This window comes from Vitis vinifera, chromosome 4 (assembly GCF_030704535.1).
Source record: "Vitis vinifera cultivar Pinot Noir 40024 chromosome 4, ASM3070453v1".
Classification (NCBI taxonomy): domain Eukaryota; kingdom Viridiplantae; phylum Streptophyta; class Magnoliopsida; order Vitales; family Vitaceae; genus Vitis; species Vitis vinifera.
The window spans coordinates 23,296,102-23,316,874 of NC_081808.1; the positions used below are offsets into that span (position 1 = coordinate 23,296,102).

At 29.2% G+C, this 20,773-nt stretch overlaps 2 protein-coding genes across 2 annotated transcripts; both read left to right on the plus strand.

Moving 5' to 3' along the window:
* The first annotated feature begins 6,888 nt into the window (after nucleotides 1-6,888).
* LOC100255679 (WAT1-related protein At1g68170-like) lies at nucleotides 6,889-14,188 on the plus strand. The gene is made up of 8 exons (XM_010651168.3): nucleotides 6,889-7,085; nucleotides 7,480-7,542; nucleotides 9,221-9,337; nucleotides 10,645-10,894; nucleotides 11,430-11,585; nucleotides 11,773-11,924; nucleotides 12,010-12,208; nucleotides 13,994-14,188. The coding sequence occupies exons 1-8, from the start codon at nucleotides 6,889-6,891 to the stop codon at nucleotides 14,186-14,188; spliced, it is 1,329 nt and encodes a 442-aa protein (XP_010649470.3).
* A 1,680-nt stretch (nucleotides 14,189-15,868) lies between these two features.
* On the plus strand, nucleotides 15,869-20,517 carry LOC104879188 (WAT1-related protein At1g68170). Its single transcript, XM_059736520.1, has 8 exons — nucleotides 15,869-16,174; nucleotides 16,270-16,332; nucleotides 16,744-16,860; nucleotides 18,297-18,542; nucleotides 18,620-18,782; nucleotides 19,131-19,282; nucleotides 19,379-19,575; nucleotides 20,016-20,517. Exons 1-7 carry the CDS (start codon nucleotides 15,978-15,980, stop codon nucleotides 19,560-19,562), a joined length of 1,122 nt encoding a protein of 373 aa, XP_059592503.1. The 5' UTR covers nucleotides 15,869-15,977; the 3' UTR covers nucleotides 19,563-19,575; nucleotides 20,016-20,517.
* The last annotated feature ends 256 nt before the right edge of the window (nucleotides 20,518-20,773 follow it).

The following is a 20,773-nucleotide window of genomic DNA, read 5'->3' on the forward strand; positions in this document are numbered from 1 at the left end:
ACATGCATAGTATAAACTAAATCATTTCTTACATTTGTCACATCATAATTCATCATTAAGCAAAAAATAATAAGGATCATAGCAATCATATGTCACTATCTCGACATAGTCCCTTCCATGTATCATAATAGTTAGTTTCAAACTTCACATGATCTATAATGAGATATATCCTAATGGTCCAACAACAATGTCTTCGTCAAAGACAAATCTTGTTAAAACTCGTATAATTTATTTATGTATACACCAAATATAAGAAACAGGATATTCAAATATAAAAAAAAAAATACTTAAATAAGCTCAAAGTGTCAAATACATAAAAGCATAAAATAATAACATAATGTTAATAACGGTACCTAAAAATGCTCATTCTTTCGACATGTTCATTAAATGTCTTTGGTAACAATCCTTTTATTAATAGATCCACAATCATAAGGTTGATGCTAATATGCTTGATTAACACCCTTTGTTTCTAAACTTCTTCTTTAATGGCAAAGTATTTCACCTCCATATGTTTAGCACCCTTTGAATACTTGTCATTTTTCAAAAAAAAAAAATGTTGCAAATAAGTTATCACAATAAATTTTTATCAACTTGGAAATACTATTGACAATTCCAAGTCCTTAAATAAAGTTTTGTAGCCATAATCCATGAATAGTGGCCTCAAAGCATGCCACAAACTTAGCTTCCATAATGGATGCAGTAATAATAGACTGTTTCACACTCTTCCATGGGATTGCACCTCCAACCAAAGGAAACAAATAGCCAAATGTGGATTTTCTTGCATCAACACATCCAGGATAATTTGAATATGAATATCAAATCACCTCTAGATGATTAAATCTCCTATAAGTGAGCATGTGGTCCTTCATTCCATGCAAATATCTCAATACTTTCTTTATAATTTTCCAATGATCTAAACTTGGATTACTTTGATACCTACCCAGCATTTCAACAACAAAACTAATGTCTTGCCTAGTACAAGTCGGCCATACATCAAGCTCCCAACAAAAAATGTATAAGGAATTCTTTTCATTTCTATACATTCTAATTCATTCTTTGGGTATTGCATAAACTGAATTTATCTCCTTTCTAAATTAGAACAACGCTTGCAAAACACTTTTCCATCTTAAATCTCTCTAGAACTTTATTAATATATGTTTTATGAGATAATCCTAGCAATCGTCATGATCTGTCATGAAATATTTCAATTCCTATCACATAGGATGCCTCATCCATATCTTTCATTTTAGGGTTCTTAGAGAGAAATTTCTTGGTCTCATGTAATAAGTCAAGATCATTAGTAACAAGTAAGATATCATCAACATACAAAATTTGAAATATAAACTTGTTCCCATTGTCCTTCAAACTTATACACCAATCAATGTAGTTTTTTTTAAATCCAAAAGAAGTGATGATATCATTGAACTTAAGATACCATTGTCAAGAAGCTTGTTTAAGTCCATATATTAGCTTCTTAAGTTTACACACCATGTGTTCATTTCCTTTAATAGAAAAACCCTTGGGTTGATCCATGTAAACTTCTTCCTCTAAATTCCCATTCAAAAAAGTGGTTTTCACATCCATTTTATGTAACTCTCAGTCATAATGAGCTACCATTGCCATTTTAATTCTAAAAGAGTTTAAAAAAAAATAGGAGAAAAGGTCTCATTGTAGTCAACACTGTCCTTCTAAGTAAAACCCTTGACAACAAGTCTAGCCTTATATTGTTCGATATTGTTATTTGAGTCGCGTTTGGTCTTAAAGACCCATTTACAAGCAACACTCTTACAACCCTTAAGCAATTCTACAAGATCTCAGACTCCACTATTATCCATGGATTTCATCTCTTCTTTCATGGCGTCTAATTAGTTAATAGAATTAACACTTTTTCTAGCTTGTGAAAGTGAAAGTGAAAGTGGATTCTCATCAATACCTAAGTCAAATTTTGACTCTTGTAGATAAATCACATAATCATTAGAAATAGCAAATCTCTTTTGCCTTTGAGACCTTCTTAATGCTACTTCATGTGGTTTATACACTACATGTTCATTTGCAACAATTTCATTATGGGGAATTTGATCATTCATTTGTTGTTCTTGCAAGTTGTCAGATAGTTCAACAATTGTAGGAACAACAACCTAAGAAGTTATAGATAAAGAAACTTGCACCCTAACTTCTTCAATTTCCACACTCCCACTAATGTCGCCATTTTCTATGAACCTAGCTTTTCCAATTTCAACAATTCTCATACTATGGCAAAAAAAAAAAAAAAAAAAAAACTATGTCTTCTACATTTTTTTGGATAACCAATGAAGAAGCCATTGGTTGGTCTTGAATCCAATTTCTTTTCATGTGGATTATAAATCCCTACTTTCATTGGGCAACCCTAAATATGCAAGTGCCTTAAACTAGGTCTCTTTCCTATCCATAGTTCAAAAGGGGTCTTTGAAACTACCTTACTAGAAACCTTGCTTAATAAATACATGGTGGTTTTCAAAGCATACATCCACAAAGATAAGGATAAAGAAGAATAGCTCAACATGCTCCAAACCATGTCTATTAAAGTACAATTAAGCCTTTCTACAATACCATTATGTTGTAGTGCACCTGGCATTGTGTATTGAGCACATATGCCACACTTTTCAAGGAATTTAGCAAATGGACCAAGACATTGTCGAGTTTCATCATGTTTTCCATAATATTCACTACCTTTATTAGACTTGATAATTTTCACTTTTTTGTCTAGTTGTCTTTCAACATCATTAATAAACACCTCTAAGGTGTCTACTGATTGAGATTTTTCATGCAAAAAATAAACATAGCCAAAATATGGAACATGAAAAAGCCCATATATATTGGTGTGTATAAGTCCAAGGAGTTGTATGCTTCTTGTGGTTTCTTTCTTAATTATGTGTTTTGTGTGTTTTCCTTTAATATAATCCACACATATGTCAAATTAGTAAAATTCAAATCAAGAAGGGTTTCATTCTTTACCAATCTTGGTATTCTTTTCTTGGATATGTGACCCAAGCATTTATGCCACAAGTAAGCTAAACTTTCATCAACTTAACCATAATTAGTACCAACATTATCAAGCAAAGTTAACAAAGTCTCACCAAAAAGTTTATCAAGCTTTTATTTATACAAATTATCACATAAAAAGCCAGAACCAATGAAATGATTATGTTTAAACAAATTGAAACATCCATTCCCAAATTTAAAAGAGTGTCCAGCTATATCAAGGTTAGATAAAGAAACTAAATTTCTAAAAATAGAAGGAACATAAAGTGTTTGAAAAAAAAATCTAAATAATGTCTAATATCTAAAATTAAATAATAAGTTCCAATGGCCTCAACTAGAGCTTTAACTCGATTCCCTATGAAGACAAATTTTGAATTTTGATTTATGGTTTAGGTCATAAGGAATTCTTGCATCATATTGGAAACATGAGTGATACAATCATAATCAATCCACCAAGTACTATAAGGAACTTTATCAAATTTGATTCAAAACATATGAAAGCACTAGGCTTACCTTTCTTTTCGAACCATGCCTTACATTTTAGGCAATCTTTATGATAGTGTCCAAGCTTTTTGCATAAATAACACTTACCATTCTTGTGATCCTTCTTGTGGATTTGGGTAGATAATACATTAACCTTATGTAGTCCTTACTTGCCATTTCCATTCTTTTTTCTAGGTTTCTTTCTAGTTCCTTGTTAACCCATAAGATTAATTGAACAAATTCCTTGTTTCTTTAGCCTGGTCTCCTCTTGAATGAGCATATTATGTAATTCATGCACATTACACCTATCCTTAATATTATTGTAACCCATTTGGAATGAGGCATATTGAGAAGACAAGGAGTTTACAATGAATCGCACAAGGAAGTTTTCATTCACTTCTATTCCCATGGATTTCAGTTTTTCTGTTATATTTGTCATCCCCTTGACATGCTCATGCATGGTACATGAACCATCGAACTTCATGGTAATTAATGTACCCATTAATGTCCCAATTGATGACTTATCAACAGAGTCAAACTAGGACCGTTCTTCCAAAAATTTCATATATTCCTTTGCATTTTAGTCTTAGTATTAATTGTGGACTTAATGTTGTTTGCTACTATCATCCACATAAATATCAAGCTCAATCTATTTGATCTTTCCCAAGCCTTATGGCAAGACCTTTGTTCTGTGCTGCTTGAATTAGTAATAGTAGTAAGCTTATCAATTAGGAGTGAAAAATCAAAATTCAAAACACCTAGGTGAAACTGGACTTGTTCACACCACTCAGAGAAATTAAGCACATTATACTTTAAAACAAAGCTTGTGAATGAAGAGAAATAAGAGTAGATACTACAAATGCATAGAACGCTCATCCATTAATACTTTGAGTCCTAAACTTAAACATATAATACAAATTCAAATATTAATATTAACATAAACAATAAATGTACATTAAAGTTTTCTTTTAGGTGATCCAACAATATACAATAATAAGCATAATTGATACTTAATTTTTTTAATTGACAATTATATATACTCTAACTTGACATGCTCACTATCTTTGGGTATACTAAACATATCAAATAAAGTATATTAACTAACTACAATCATGTTCATGACTATGAAATTAACTAATCAACCTTTGGACAATCCTTAAATATTTTATAATCAATGAACTTCAATATACTCATAACAAAAACAAAAATATATACATATCATTATATCATCTCATATATAGCATCAAATAATCGTGAGCAATTGAATTTTATTTAATTTGACATCTATGAAAACTTTTTAATTTAGCCACTTTGGTGACTAACAAATTATTCATACTATAAATATCAAATTAAATAGCCATAATAGTTATTTGATAATATTATACAATTTGAATAGATATAAAGCTTTAGGGTTCTGTAACATTGGTGATTGACAAACTATTCATGATAGCTATTCCAGTTGTATAATATCAATAAGCATAAATATATAGACATACACACATCATTCAAAAGTCCACGTATTCGTTATGTCTCTATCACAATAAAAGTGGCACTATAATAAAATAAAACAAAAATTTACAAATAAAGCAAAGCTTTATGACAAATGTAAAACTCATTCACCTAATATATTGGCATTATATATCAAACAATTCTCTTAAGGATTTTATCACAAATATGCATGCACAAGGAAACCGAAAGGAGGATTCAAAACAAACTTTAAAAACAATAAACAATAATATAGAGGGGAAATCACATCAACAATAATTAGTGAATAGTTTGTTATTCGAAAGGCAAAACATACAATCAATTCATAAAGGTACGTCAACACAATTGCAATGAAAAATATCAATAAATTTAATTCTCTCATTAAAAGATTTGATATCATAAGAAAGAAACATAAAATAATCTTCAGAGGAAAATCACAAGTGCGTAAACCATGGGCTCTAATACTACGTGTTAGAGTATCTTTAATTTGTGTAAAATAATTATGCATAACCCTAATTCCCAAATCATAGAACTTTGTGATTTTGATAGATAAAGTAAATAATCAATAAAACATACCTTAATTCATGACATTGATCTTAAAGAGAAATTCTTTACTGAGAAGAACAAATTAGAGAATACTTGGTTTCTCTCTTAACCCCTTTAGTTTGACGTACATTTTTTTATGGAGAGAAAACTGTATATATATTAGGTAAAGAGATGACCAAATCTACGGGTCTTCCATCTATGTGAATGATTATTTAAAAAACATATCCTTTTCTAACAATAGGATTTTAACACTTAATATCATTTACCATAATTATTTTTTAACTTAAATGAAAATAATTAATAATAAAATAAGCTCATCATAATTATCTTGTAAATTAAATAAAAGATAATTAATAATAAAATAAACCATGTGGGCCACATTTAAAAAAAATAAAATAAAATAAAAATCTAACAAGAGTAAATTAAGTTATATATAGAGGAAGTCCGTAGTGCCCTTCCTCAATCATTAAGAAGTTGTATACAACAAGCTTTTAGGTATATACAAGTTAGCTATGCCATTCCTTAATCATTAAAAAGCCCATAAACAAGAAGCTTTGAGATATATATACAACAAGTGAGCAATGTTATTCCTCAATCATTTGTTCACGCAACAACCTTGTGGTATTCACGAAGAAAATCCCATAATAGGAAATTCATGTGATAACATTTTATATTCCTTAAGGTTTGCATTGTTTATTAAAAAATTCTTTTATAAGCTCAATAAGAACATATATATATATATATATATATATATATATATATATATATATATATTACTATTAATATTAATACCATATTATTCATATTATTTATAGTACTAATATTATTCTTATTAATTTATATTTACTGTTATGGTTGTTATTAACATGATTATTCATATTAGTAATATTTTACATATAGAAATCATTTCTTTTTTATTTTATTTTTTTTCCTTTAATGCTTTATATACTATATAAAGATGAATTATTTCCCTTTTTTAATTTTTATTTTAAAATTATGACTTTATTTTTATTTTCCATTTTATACCTCAAAACCCAACATAAAAAGATATAACCTTAAAAATGATTAAAAAAAAATACACGTATAGGTTAATATAAAAGAATATGATACAAAGCCAATTACCATTCGAAAGTATACATACATGCATGTGTTATAATTTATTATCCTATTTCTCTAAATCTACTCAAATCATGCTGGATTTTGAGAATGATGTAAGATCGGAATTCAGGAAACAGCAACGGAGGATTCCTCTAAGTAGGGAAAGTGGATGGATACCCTTTTTTTCTCAGTGATTATAAATAGCAAGAGTTATTCTGAAGAGGCTGCCACAGCTATACTAGAGAGCACTTGCAAATGGGTGGGAAGTTGAGCCACGTTGTTGAAAGTCTAATGCCAGCCACAGTGATGGTCTTGGTTCAGGCAACGATCTCAGGAATTAATATTTTCTACAAACTGGCTAAGAATGATGGCATGAACACCATGATTATGGTGGCTTACAGATATATCTTTGCTGCAGCTGCTATGGCTCCTCTTGCTTTGATCCTTGAATGGTATATCTTATTATTTGTTTCTGTTTGATGGGTAATGCGGGTTTTCCCTTTCTTTCCTTGTAACATGCCATGTCTTCACTAAAGCGATAATTGGATATCTGTAGGTTAACTTTTTATATTCTGTTTGGTTGCAGAGAAAATGTTGAAAGAAAAAAGGGAAAAATACTTCCAAATGGTGATTGGATTTTTATTACATGAGAGATTGCTACATGAAATTATGTGACAAAAATTCATATTTTATTTTAAAATTTCTGGGCATTTGATTGTTTGATTGGTTCAGTGTGACCAGAAAAATACCCTTATACACATAGAGAGAGGTATACATGTATGTATGTATGTATGTATGTATATATATATATATTTATAGTAGATATTTTTTATTTAATTGGAACAGGAATAGTAGACCAAGAATGACATGGATGGTCTTCTTCCAGGGGTTTTTCTGTGGCCTGTTTGGGTAAGAACTGATGAACCATTAATTTTCCCTTTTTGTTTTTGTTTGGTGAGGACTTTATAGAGATTGATTTTCCTAAAAACTTAGGTGGTGTTTGTTTTTTTACTTGATTCTAAATAGAACCTTAATACTTAATAGTGTTACATATTATGTTGTTTGTTTTTATAGTATTTTATTTTTATTAAATATTAAAAAATAAAGAAAAACCAATATGTTATTTTTTATATTCAGAAAAAACTACATATTTTGGTTTTTTTTATTTAGTGAAAAGTTTATAATAAGTTATGAAAAAGTAGAAAAACAAACAACCTAAATTCTGAAAACAAATTACTTTTAACAAAAAACCAAAAAAAACAAACATCACCTTGAACTAAGTTTGGTCCCAAAAAGTGCTAAGAAAAGAAAAAAAAATGTTTTAGAAAATAGTTTTCATATTTGGTTTTATTATGAGAAATAAAAAGGAAAATCAAATATAATTAAAATTAATTAAAAATATATATATTTTTAAATTATTGAATATTTATATATTATAAGGAAATAAGTAGAATGAAGTTGAAAAAGGATCTAAAAATAATTTATTAACTTAAACCTATTTTTTATCTTTTTTTTATTTTTTCTTTCTTTTTATTTTTCTTTTCCTCACATTTTCCCTCAAAGTTTCCAATAATCTAACAAAACCTTAAAGAACTTACCAAGAAATAATATTATTCTTTTTCTTTCATATGTCTAATTATGACATGTATTATGAGTAAATAATATCTTTCACTCCTTATGACATGTACAAAGTATTTAAGCTGGTTTATTATATAGGAAAGAATATGTATATGGTGGGATAAATATATAAATGCTAAGATATTGTTTCCAACAAATATAATATTCTTAGATATTATATTAAATAAACATAATATTTTAAGATAGTGTATTCAATAAAATATATAATATCATACTTATATATAGTTTATTTAAAAATAAATAAATAAATAAAGAACATATTGTTTTTCATTGTTGGATAATTTGTTTAAAATAAAAATTATGTTACATCCCAATATTTGTGATTAAAAAATATCAAATATGTTTAGTATTATTTAAAAGTTAACTCTATAATTTATAATTTACTAAGTAATTTTTTTATTTCTTTATGAATAATATTTATGATTAAAATATTTAAAACTTATAAATTTAAAAAATGTTACATTATGTTGTTAAATATTTAAAACAATTTATATATATTAAATATCATGTGAAATAATACCTATATTAATATTATTTTAATTTATACATATCTTTTTAGTTTTTTTAATTATAAATTTATTTTTTAATCAAAAATTTTTATTTTAAGAAACGAGTAATATAAAAAATTGACAAAACAATATGAAAAAAAAAATGAATAAGAAAAGGAAATTTATAATTTATAGGATATGGTATCCAGCATCTTACTACTTACCCTATTCGACGTTAATTTGTTGAAGATGAGATATGATTAGTTACCCTATTCGACGTTAATTTGTTGAAGATGAGATATGATTAGTGATGTCAATTTATCATATATTATTATCAACCAAACATGAAATGGTGGGACATATTATTATTTCACATTTTATTTTATCACATATTATATCTAACCAACCAACCATGTCTTGAATATGTTTCACTATAATTTCTTATTTAAACTTTGATTTAGAGGATCATTAGGGCAAAATCTCTTTGCGGAGAGCTTGGCTTTAACATCTGCAACATATGTATCAGCAATAGCTAATCTTGTTCCAGCTATGACATTTATCCTTGCCATTATCATGAGGTAATATTTTTATTTATCAGTTAGTTTTTCAAAAATGAGGTAGAATAAGAGATTATGAGCTATTGTACGAAACATAAGTCCGAACATGAAAAAAAAAAAAAGTGAAGTTTTACTAGTTAACTTTGTCGGATAAGATGATATAAATCATTATGGCATGTTTATTAATTGGATATAATATGATAAAGATAAGAGATGTGATAATATATGTATCTTATCCTATGTTTGATTGATAATAGATAGATAGAATAATTTATCACATCATATCACTTATTATATCTTATGTTCCACCAAACATGTCTAAAATAATATAAATTGTAAGATATATTATATAAACAAAAAAAATACTATCATGTTCTTTTTCAAATCTTCTCTCATATGATAATTCTAAATTGAGATATGATATATATCACATGAATCATGAATTTATTCTCTCACCTATTTTCTTTATTTTTTATATTACTCATTTTACAAAACAACAAATTTTCATTAATTAAAAAAAATTAAATTTGTTGCTAAAAAAAAAAAGGAACTAGGAAAGTATGTAAAATATATCCTAAAATAATACTAATATATTTATTGTTTAATATAATGTCCAATATATACATATTATTTTATATATTTATCAACATAATGTAATATTTTCTGTTTATAAATTTTAAAATAACCATGAATATTATCAATAAAGAATTAAAAATTATTAAAAAGTGTAGAGCAATTTCCCAATAATACTAAACATGAGAAAGGTTTCATTCTTTTTAATAGAAAATAATGGCATATAATACAACTGTTCATACAAAAAAGGCAATATATTTTTTTATTAATTTTTATGATAGTATTACATATTTTATTGGATCTAATATTTAAAAATCTTTTATCTTACTGAAAATGATACCTTACCTATTTAGTGGAATATGATATTTTAGATTATATTCTATCCAATTGATTTTTTATGAAAGTATTAAATATTTTATCAAATATAATATTTAAAAATCTTATATCTTATTGAAAATGATATGCTTACCTTTGGTGATATGCTTACCTTTTGGTGGGATATGGTATTCGAAATCCTTATTTATCCAACCAACCAAATGTAATTACAAAAATGTTCATTTCAATTAATATAATTCCCTAGAATCCATCAAACAAAATTTTGGAATTGAAAGCCTCTCCCATGGTGCAATCCTAACAACATTTCCTCTCATTTTATTGGTCATCAATAACTTGAAACTTTGAGTTTGGAGTACAAAAAATTCATGTTATTTATCTAGCTAGGATTAAATCATAAACCCTAACCATAATATCTATAGGGTGGAGAAGTTGGCAATTCAAACAAGCGGGGGGAAAGCAAAAGTGTCGGGTGTGATATTGAGCATAAGTGGGGCCATGGTTCTCACATTCTACAACGGAATAGAACTCAAGATTTGGACAACACACATCAACTTGCTAAGTGATGGTGGTAAGGTAGCAGCATCACAACATACCTCTCGTAATCAAGGATTGGGTGCCATAATGGCTGCAGCTAGTAGTTTGTCAGCTGCAATTTGGTTGATAATTCAGGTGATGATTACATGCATGTGTTTGATAAATTAATTTAATAACTTAATTAATTTAAATTATTAAGTAAATTAAGTATAGTAAAATAATTTAATAGTATGACTTAAAATCAAAAACAACTTTAAATAGTAAGTAAAAATAATTAATTTATTTTTAAATTTACACCTTTATTTTACCTTTTTACCTTATTTATCCTAACTATCACCTTGATTTCCCTTGTTACTCCACAACCTCCTCTGTTATTCGATCTTCTTTATCTTAATTATAATTTATGAGGATCAATAAGTCAATTTGATAATTTAGAATAAATTTTAAGTTAACTTCATCAAAACAACCTTAATGTTTAAAACAAGAATTAAACAATAGGTTTTAAATTAAGAACTTAAATATAATTTATATTAAAATCAATTTAAATCGTTAAATATTAAATTTTACCAAACATTCCACTTAATCTTTTTATCTCTAAATCTTTAAACATTTAAATTTTATATCCTTCACCAACTAAGAAATGTATACTGTTTTCTTGTGGCTCCCACAGGCAAGGATGAGTAAGGTGTACCCACTATATTCTGGCACTTTTCTTATGTGTGCTTGTGCAGGAGTACAGTGTGCAGTCTATGCCATGTCTAGGGAGAGGGATTGGTCAGAGTGGAGGCTTGGTTGGAACATTAGACTTCTCACTGTTATTTATACGGTAATTGGAGTTTTATTTTTCAAATATTTTTCTATAGATATCTTTAACATGAATAATCCAATCATGAAAAACAAGATAAATTTGATATGCTTCTTCATCAACAATATTATTTCTATACTTATGATTCATATGGTATCATCTTTCTCTATCTGGGTTGTAACCAGTATTACTCATTGTTGAATTGCAGGCAGTTGTTGGCACTGGAGTAATGGTTTCACTAATGGCCTGGGTTTCAATGGTGAGAGGCCCAATATTTGTATCTTCTTTCTTTCCATTAATGCCTATAATGGTTGCAGTAGCTTCATCGCTATTACTCGATGAGAAGCTACATTTGGGAAGGTCTGAATCATCAAAATTAACTACTCCGTTTTACCTTCAAATTTCCCTTTTAATTATATTTTGATCTAATATTTGCATGTAACAGCGTAATAGGAGCAGTACTAATCATAATTGGACTGTATGTTGTGCTATGGGGAAAAGGAAAGGAGATGAAGAAAACGGCCCAACTTGACGGCTCGAAAAGCTTCAGGGGTTCAGGACTAGGAGACGTAGACTTAGGAACCTCATCCAGAGATGGTAATCGTCTTTCTCCTGGAGCTATTGTTCCCACCCAGATTAAGTTGGTAAAGTAACTCGTGCGACTTGTGTAACACCCCAAAATTTACTCGAGGGGCAAAATAGTAAATTAAAAGTAATTAATTAATTAATTACTTAAACTCATTAAAGGTGAAAGAGTCCTTTTACAATTAATAATTCTAGGTATAAATTAGATTTTCTTCTTGTCTCCTCTATTCAGAAAACCCTAATTTATTTCTTTTTTTCATTTTTATTTTCATTTTTACTTAACATTGAAATAGAAACAAATTATCATTTCACTTATATGCATCCAAACATAAGAATTGAAATCACTAAGTTTATTAATATTCAAGAAAAAATAAGAATAGAAATAAAATATTCATTCTCATTTTTCGTTCCCATACCTAACACTCTCTTAAAGTGAAAAGAAAAGCAATCCACTATCTCCTAAGTTCTTGGAGACCTTGAAAGAGGATATTTTTACTACTTACAACATAAATTTATTTTTAAACATTAAATAACATATACTATAATTTTATTAAAAAATTTACTGAATTCATATACCATTATAAGATATATAAGAAAAGACTACTTTTCTCTCAAAATCCAAATATATATATTTGCGACACTCTCACATAAAATTTTCTAAAGAGTATAACCCAAATGGACATTCCTCCTAATTCATTTTCCTTTTCAATCATTTTCCCCAACTCAAAGAAAACACTAAAAGAAAGAATTCAAGTTTTAAATCCCATTAGACCATGGATAATCACCGTGTTAAAAAGGTTGAATAGTGATGATAAAGGTGACCCTAGCCACCTGGTGTATGTGAAAGAGGTTCTTTTTTGTATCAATCCTCAACCCCTCTCGTGCAAGTATTTGTGGCACTCCTTGGTTCCATCACCATCAATGAGAAGTTGCATCCTGAAGGTCCCCTTCCCTTCAATCTGCTTATTTCTTTCGTACAAATTGATTTAAACGACTAATTTAGATTATAAATTTCTATATAAATAACATGTTCTCAACCATATAGATATTGTTTATCTAAAAGGTCCAGTTTAGATATTATTTGCTCTAAGTTCAAAAGAACTCTCACATGTTTTATTTGAAATCAAAAAGATCTAATAGCTAGTGTAGTAGCTCGATCATCTCCATAGGGACTACTTATGAAGACCAATTTTCTTTCATTAGTCAATTGAATTTCAAATGAGAACTACTCTTTATATGCTATCTCAAGGTAATAAAACCTCAGATCTAGAGAAGTAAGATTGAAATCATTACAAACAAATGCACTCTTTCTCCATCCTTGGATGCGTACGAATGATTCTCCATATATCAGCTAAAGTTAGCTTTGCATAGCACAATCTTCACAGGTGAAAACCATGTTTGGAAGCCAAGAAAATCTGATAGAAAAGTGTCTCCAGAGAAAATTACAAAATTAATCCTAAACTAATAAAACCATATGACTAACTGCCTCCTTTAAAACTAAACTAACAAGTCAGTTAATGCTAAAAACATGCATCTCACTTTCCACCCATTTTGGCTTCAATAAACCATGCAAGTTACATACAAATCATTGCGTACAAAGTAGAAAATTTAATTATTTTGTGTTCTTAAAAATATTTTAAAATTTTGAGGAAGTTAAAATCTTTTAGTGCCTTAAATTTTAGAAAATGTTTTCAAATACATACTTAATATACCTATTTTTTGTATATAAATTCATATACTTTGTCTAGAAGTTTTTATTTTGAAAAATAGAAAAATAGAAAATATATTCAAAAACATAATTAATAAATTTGTACTAACATGGTATTTGTATTTGCGTGTAACAGTATTGTATGAGGGATGCTGATAATAATCGGATTGTATGCCATGTTGCGGGGAAAATGGGTGGAGATGAAGAGATTCGAGAGAGTAAACCTTCCAAACTCTTCGAAAGAGAGGCAGAAACAATTAATGTGAGCACAGCCCCAGCTAAAGATGATGCCAGTGATGTATCGACCACGGCTACCACCCACCATAGATAGTGATGGCCATTGCCTAGCAGCTTATGATTTTATGCCAAATATCAAAGTTCTAATTAATTAAAGATCTTAAAATTAAGGATATTTGATAAATCAACTTAATCATTTAAAGTAAGGAAGTGATTGGTAAAACTTAATATTTATTAACTAATGACTCAAATTGACTTTAAGTTAAATTATACTTAAATTATTAACTTAAAATTTATTTTAAATCATCAAATTATCATTTTTATCCTCATAAATTATAATTAGGACAAATAAAATTTAGTAACAGTAAAAGTTATGAAATAGTAAAAAAGATTGTGGAGGTAATTAGGGCAAATGGTAGTTAAAAAAATTTTAAAATAAATAAAATAAAAAGTAAATCGAAATATGAACTTAAGAATAAGTTAATTGTTTTTACTTATTACTTAAAGTTGTTATTTTAATTTTAATCAATTAAGTAATTTTATCATACTTAATTTACTTAATAATTTAAATTAAGTTATTAAATCACTTTAAATGATTAATTTAGTTTATCAAACACTCACTAATGTAATAACTTAATGACTTAATTTATATCAATCTCAAATTGTTTTTGTAAATATGGTTTTAACTTAAGTAATAATAAATTAATTATTTTGACTTAGTACTTAAAATTTTTCTAACTTTAAATCATGATATTAAGTTATTTTAACAAATATATTTAATCTATTCAATAACTTAAATTAATTTATGAAGTCAATTTAAGTCATTAAATTAATTTAACTATACAATAATATGTTTTCGATATCTTCATTTCCATACGCGAGGGATAGTATTAGCATTCTAGTTAACTATCCGATTATCTACCTCTCAGCATAGATTGCAACCCCATTTCACATTCATCAATTTGGAAGATGGTAAGCTTCAGATTCTGAAATTTTAACATTTGACCTCCATGAAAAGCCATAGATAGTAAGTACTAAAACATTTAGGAAGTATTAATTTGTGCATAAAATAAAATATAATGAAAAAGATTTCTATTCGATGGTAATAAAATATAATGAAAAATATTTTTATCTGGTGGTGATAAAATATTAGGTTATTTGATTAAACGGTCATAGGAAATGAAATCTAATCCTTTATCTTTTTTTTGACCTGATAAAAATGTCATTATTTTCTTATAAAAATAACTCTTTATTTTGAAACATATTGTAAATTCTTGAAATAGTTAAGGACATTTATATTAAAAATGAGTTATTTTTCAAACAAATATTTGCGCACAAAAAATCATGAAAAAAAAGGCTTTTTGAAAAGTTGCATAAATTTTCGTAATTTCATTTCTTTAAAAAGAAACAATCACGTTTTTATATTTGGATAGATCGTAAGCTTACCATGGATGGATGTAAAGTGAATTTAAAGATCTAGAGGAATTCATGGTAGTATCATAATCGGATCAATTATGAATGGCTTTTGAGATGTGGACCATCCACATAAAGTCTGTTTGACGTTCCGCCTTTTCATCTCACGTTGAAAAGGAGCTTAATATTAAAATAAAAAATCCCACAAACACAAATCCTCTACGTCTGTAAGACCTTCACAACCTACCACAAAAAATTTAATGAGGGCAGGTAACAAAGGAAAGGAAACACTGGAGGCCCAAAACATAGAAGTACGCCTTTGATGAAGCTGGACAGGAGTCCTCAATCCTTAATAGGGCTCCCTACTAAAGGAGAAACGCATCCCGTAAGCTCCTGCCCTTCTCTCTGGACAGATTATCATAGACCCTTTTTTTTTCTTTGGGATTCTAATATCAACTTGATTCTTGGTTATGGGTGGGAAGCTCTGCAACATTGTTGATGGGACGAAACCAGTCATAGTAATGGTGGCTGTGCAACTAGTCTTTGGAGGAGTTAATATTTTATACAAGTTGGCTATCAACGATGGAATGAACACCAGGGTTCTTGTAGCCTATAGATTCATCTTTGCCACAGCTTTTATATCTCCTCTTGCTTTCATCTTGGAAAGGTGATAATCTTCTTCTTCTTCTTCTTCTTCTTCTTCTTCTTCTTCTTCTTCTTCCTCTTCTTCAATTTTTGGTTCTGAACATCTCCTTTTGACAGGAAGAGCAGTCCAAGATTGACATGGATGATAGCTCTACAAGGGTTTCTATGCGGATTATTTGGGTATGAAAATTAAACGAAAATAATCACTTTACATACATTGGTTCATGTGATCTTCATAGATGCTCGCTTTTTCTACCATTTCTGAACTTGTTGCAGAAGCCAAAGCTTTGCATGAAGTAGACGGTGAAGGGTGACATAAGATATGATACCAATATATGGGTTTCCATTTAATGCTCCTTCTCTTTATGGTCACATGAGGCTTTGTGTGACTCCTTGTGCTTTTTTCTGTTGGACCCTGCAAAAAGCTGTCAACGTCTTTAATTTCTCATCTTCCCATTTTGACACGTACTTTCATTCATGTCAACTCCTTTGTGAGAAGCATTTTGGTATGAATCATGAATCATTTCAGAGGGATGATCGTAATTTTGGAATTTTATGAGATTAATTATTGATGTTGAAATTGTGTTTCAGAGGAGCATTGGGTCAGAATTTGTACCTCGAAAGTTTGGCTCTAACATCTCCGACTTTTTCAGCAGCCATGGTTAACCTCATTCCGGCTGTTACGTTCATCTTCGCCATTTCTTTAGGGTAAGATGACCGTATCCATCACTATTTTCCAATCATTTATTATTATTATAAAAAAATTTATAGAGGTGGGAAAATTCATTTGAATTTATCACGTGAATATAGGAAGATAGTAGGCAAACCTAATTTTTGGTGAAGATTGGTTTGGACTTATCTTATGAATGTGAAGTATAGCATGAAATTTTGGTTTGGTTTGAGCGAAATGCTTTAGCCGTCTTACTATGTGTGGCTAGGAAGCAAAGTTGAAATATACTAAACATCCTACCTTTCAATCTTGAAAAAAACCCCTAATAATTTAAAGAATAAAATCTTTAGATAATTCTTAAAAAGAAACCCCTTTAAAGAATAAAATCTTTAGATAATTCCTTAAAACTAAAAAATAAAAACAAAAAATACAAAATTCAAAAGTCTATTTAATTTTCAAAATAATTTCATTTATTTTTCATCTTTTATATAAAAATTAAATAATTTAAAATTTTGTAAGATTGCAACTAATTTTAATTATATTTCTAGATAAATCAAATATAAAGAAATTGTTTTGGGAAAAGTGGTTTTGATTTACTAATTTTTTTTAAAATCAAAAAAAAAAAAAGGGATGTGTTTGATTTATTAAGATATATATATAAACCCTCAAATTATTTAAATTAGTGTTATCTTCATCTATTTAAATTAGTATTATCCTCATTAAATAGATGAAGATAATACTAATTTAAAAAATTTAAGGTTCTTTTTTCCATATATTTTCATATTAATGAATTTAAAAATTTTTAAATTAAATTAAATTTTCAAAAAATTTAAAACCAAAAATATAAAAATAAAATATGAATTTTTACTTCACTAAATCATATTAATAGAAAATATAAATATTCAAAAAGAGCTAAAAATACAATGAGATTCGAATATTTTCTTTTTTTCTTTTTAAGTTTTTGGTTTTAATTGTATTTATTTTTTATTTTTTTATTTTAATTGTATTAATAAAGTTGAACATAAATCATATTTACTTAATTTTAGTCTTAGATTTTTAATTTCATGGCATATTTTCTAAGATGATAATTTGACTATTTTAAAAGTCAGACTATTTTATGTATTGATGAATAAAATTTCTACTATCTCGTTTAAAGACTGATATTAAAAGTTAATGATTTTAAAATTTATTTAAAAATATTAAAGTATTAAAAAGATTTTATCATCTTGATTTTAAATTTGTTTTAAGAATATAAAATAAATCCACGTAAAAGAGTTTTTATTTTTTATATTAAAATTATTATTATGTTATGTTTTAAAATATTAAAAATAAAAAATAAATAAAAATAAAAGAAGAAGAAGAAGAACGTACAAAACTTCTTGTTTCCATGGTCATTAATTTTGACTTGTGTCTCTTAGCATACCATTTATGTTTATGCGAACTAAATCCTGAGCCTTGCATGAATAATGAATAGGTTGGAGAAGTTGGCGATTCGAACGTGGGCAGGGAAGGCTAAGGTGGGTGGCACCCTATTGGGCATAGGGGGAGCCATGGTCCTCACCTTCTACAAAGGACCACAGATCAACATTTGGTCAACCAAAGTTCACCTGTTAAACAAAGACCAACACGTGGCAGCATCACACCGGATGATGGATAATCATGTGTTGGGCTCATTACTGGATGTTGCAAGTTGTTTCTCCTATGCAATCTGGTTGATAATCCACTCCATATTTTCTCCAATGCACCCAAAGTACCCTCATATAAATTTATTGATCCTATCTCACCCCTTGAATGTGAACAGGCGAAGATGGGAGAGAGGTATCCATACCAGTACTCTAGCACTGCTCTAATGTGTGCTGCTGCAACGGTCCAAGCAATTGTGTATGCCACGTGTATGGAAGGAAATTGGTCCACGTGGAAGCTCGGATGGAACATCAGACTTCTCACTGTTGCCTACACGGTAATGTGTATCAAATAATATTTCTTTCTCTCAATTTTTTTATCAATTTATTTTTACAAAATTCAGTAAAGAATAGATCCGAAAAGCTACTTGAATTAATTCATATTGTTGTTCTCTCACAATCCAAGTCCATTTAGTGCATAATAGGTCCAATATTTGATTGGGCTGTTTCTGAATTGGGCCAGACCCCAAGCCCAATTTCTGAGGTTTTTTCCCAATGTAGAGAGTATTAACCCAAATGGGCATTCCTCGTGACTCTTTTTCTTTTCCAACGGTTTGCCCAAAAACTCAAAACAAAATGCCAAAAGAAAGAAGAAAGAATTCAAGGGGTGCATAGTGGTGATGCAGGGATTTTTGGCGTCTGGATTTATGGTGACTCTAATCACCTGGTGTATACGCAAGAGGGGTCCTCTTTTTGTATCAATCTTCAACCCTCTCATGCTGGTATTTGTAGCCATCCTTGGTTCCTTAATCCTCGATGAGAAGTTGCATCTCGGAAGGTCCCCTCTCCGCTCTCCCTTCTATCTATAATTGCTTCATTCATACGAAGTTAGTAACACGGCATCTGTATTTGTATTTGTATTTGCGTGTAGCAGTATAATAGGAGGGGTGCTGATTGTAATTGGGTTATACGCCATGTTGTGGGCAAAAGGGGTGGAGATGAAGAGCATGGCCAGACTCTCACATTCCAAAAGCTCCAAAGAGGCAGAAATAATAAATGTGGGCACAGCCTCAGCTGAAGATGACGATGTATCAGCTGCAGCTACCAACCCTAGATAGCGATAAGTATCGAGTATGATCAGCATTACAATCATATTACATTTAGTTAATTGATTCATTCATTCGTTAATGGTCTCGTAGTGAATATCAAAATACACAAAAATAATCTATCGGCACAATATGTCGAAGAGTCTTATATGTTTACATGAACCCAATAAATATAGAACAAACTCAAATCGGACAGAGAAATGATATTTAACAAGCAAGAGATACAAGTCCCACCTCAAGTCTTCTTTTGTTATACAATAAAAAATAAAATAAAAATATAGGAAAAGGAGGCAAATGTGCTTCTTCTTGACTGAGTAATCAACCTTAGAAGCCTTCATCTATCACACTTTGGCATTCCTAACTGAGCTTTATTTTTCTTCTCCTCGGTTGTTTTGGGTTGTTCCACCTCTGCTGCTGCTGCTGCTGCTGCTTCAATGTCTATCTTTTTTTCACTGGATGAGACAGGGGCTTCTTCCACTGGGGTTTTTGACTTCTCAACTTCTGGGAGTTTCTGTTCAGTAAATGAGACCGGGGGTTCTTCCACTGGGGTTTTGGATTTTTCAACTTCTGGGAGTTTCTGTTCGGTAGATGTGACCGGGGGTTCTTCCACTGGGATTTTGGATTTTTCTACTTCTGGGAGTGTCTGTTCAGTAGATGAGACCAGGGCTTCCTCAACAGCAGTTTCAGATTTTTCAACTTCTGGCAGTTTCTTTTCACATTCCTCAGTGGCCTTTTCAATAAGTGACTCTTGTTCTTGTTTTATTACCTCAGATGGTGCCTTATCTTCTTCTTTATTTGAATCCTCCCCCTCTTCATTATGTGCACAAAGCAGTTCAAAATTCAAACACAAGAACAGAACAGAATGCCATTGAGAGATTGAAAAAAGACATCAATCATTCTACAATTCTTCATCATTAAATCAGTTGTACCAGATTGAACAATTCTCATGATCAGACTAATGAAATCTTACTCAATTATGTTCATAAAGCAATATTTGACTAACCTCGATTCTACAGATACGGCCAAATGCCATAATCTGAGCCCAAGAATTGGAAGCTCCGTTTTCATTATAACCACACAATGCTCAACAAAGACAAAAGGTAAAAATATGAAGTTCAACAACCATCAGCAACCAATGTGAGAATCTCACTGAGAGAACCCATTGATGAAACCAGTTAAAACATTATGACCAGATGGTTCCAACAAGCAGTAAGAGAATCTAC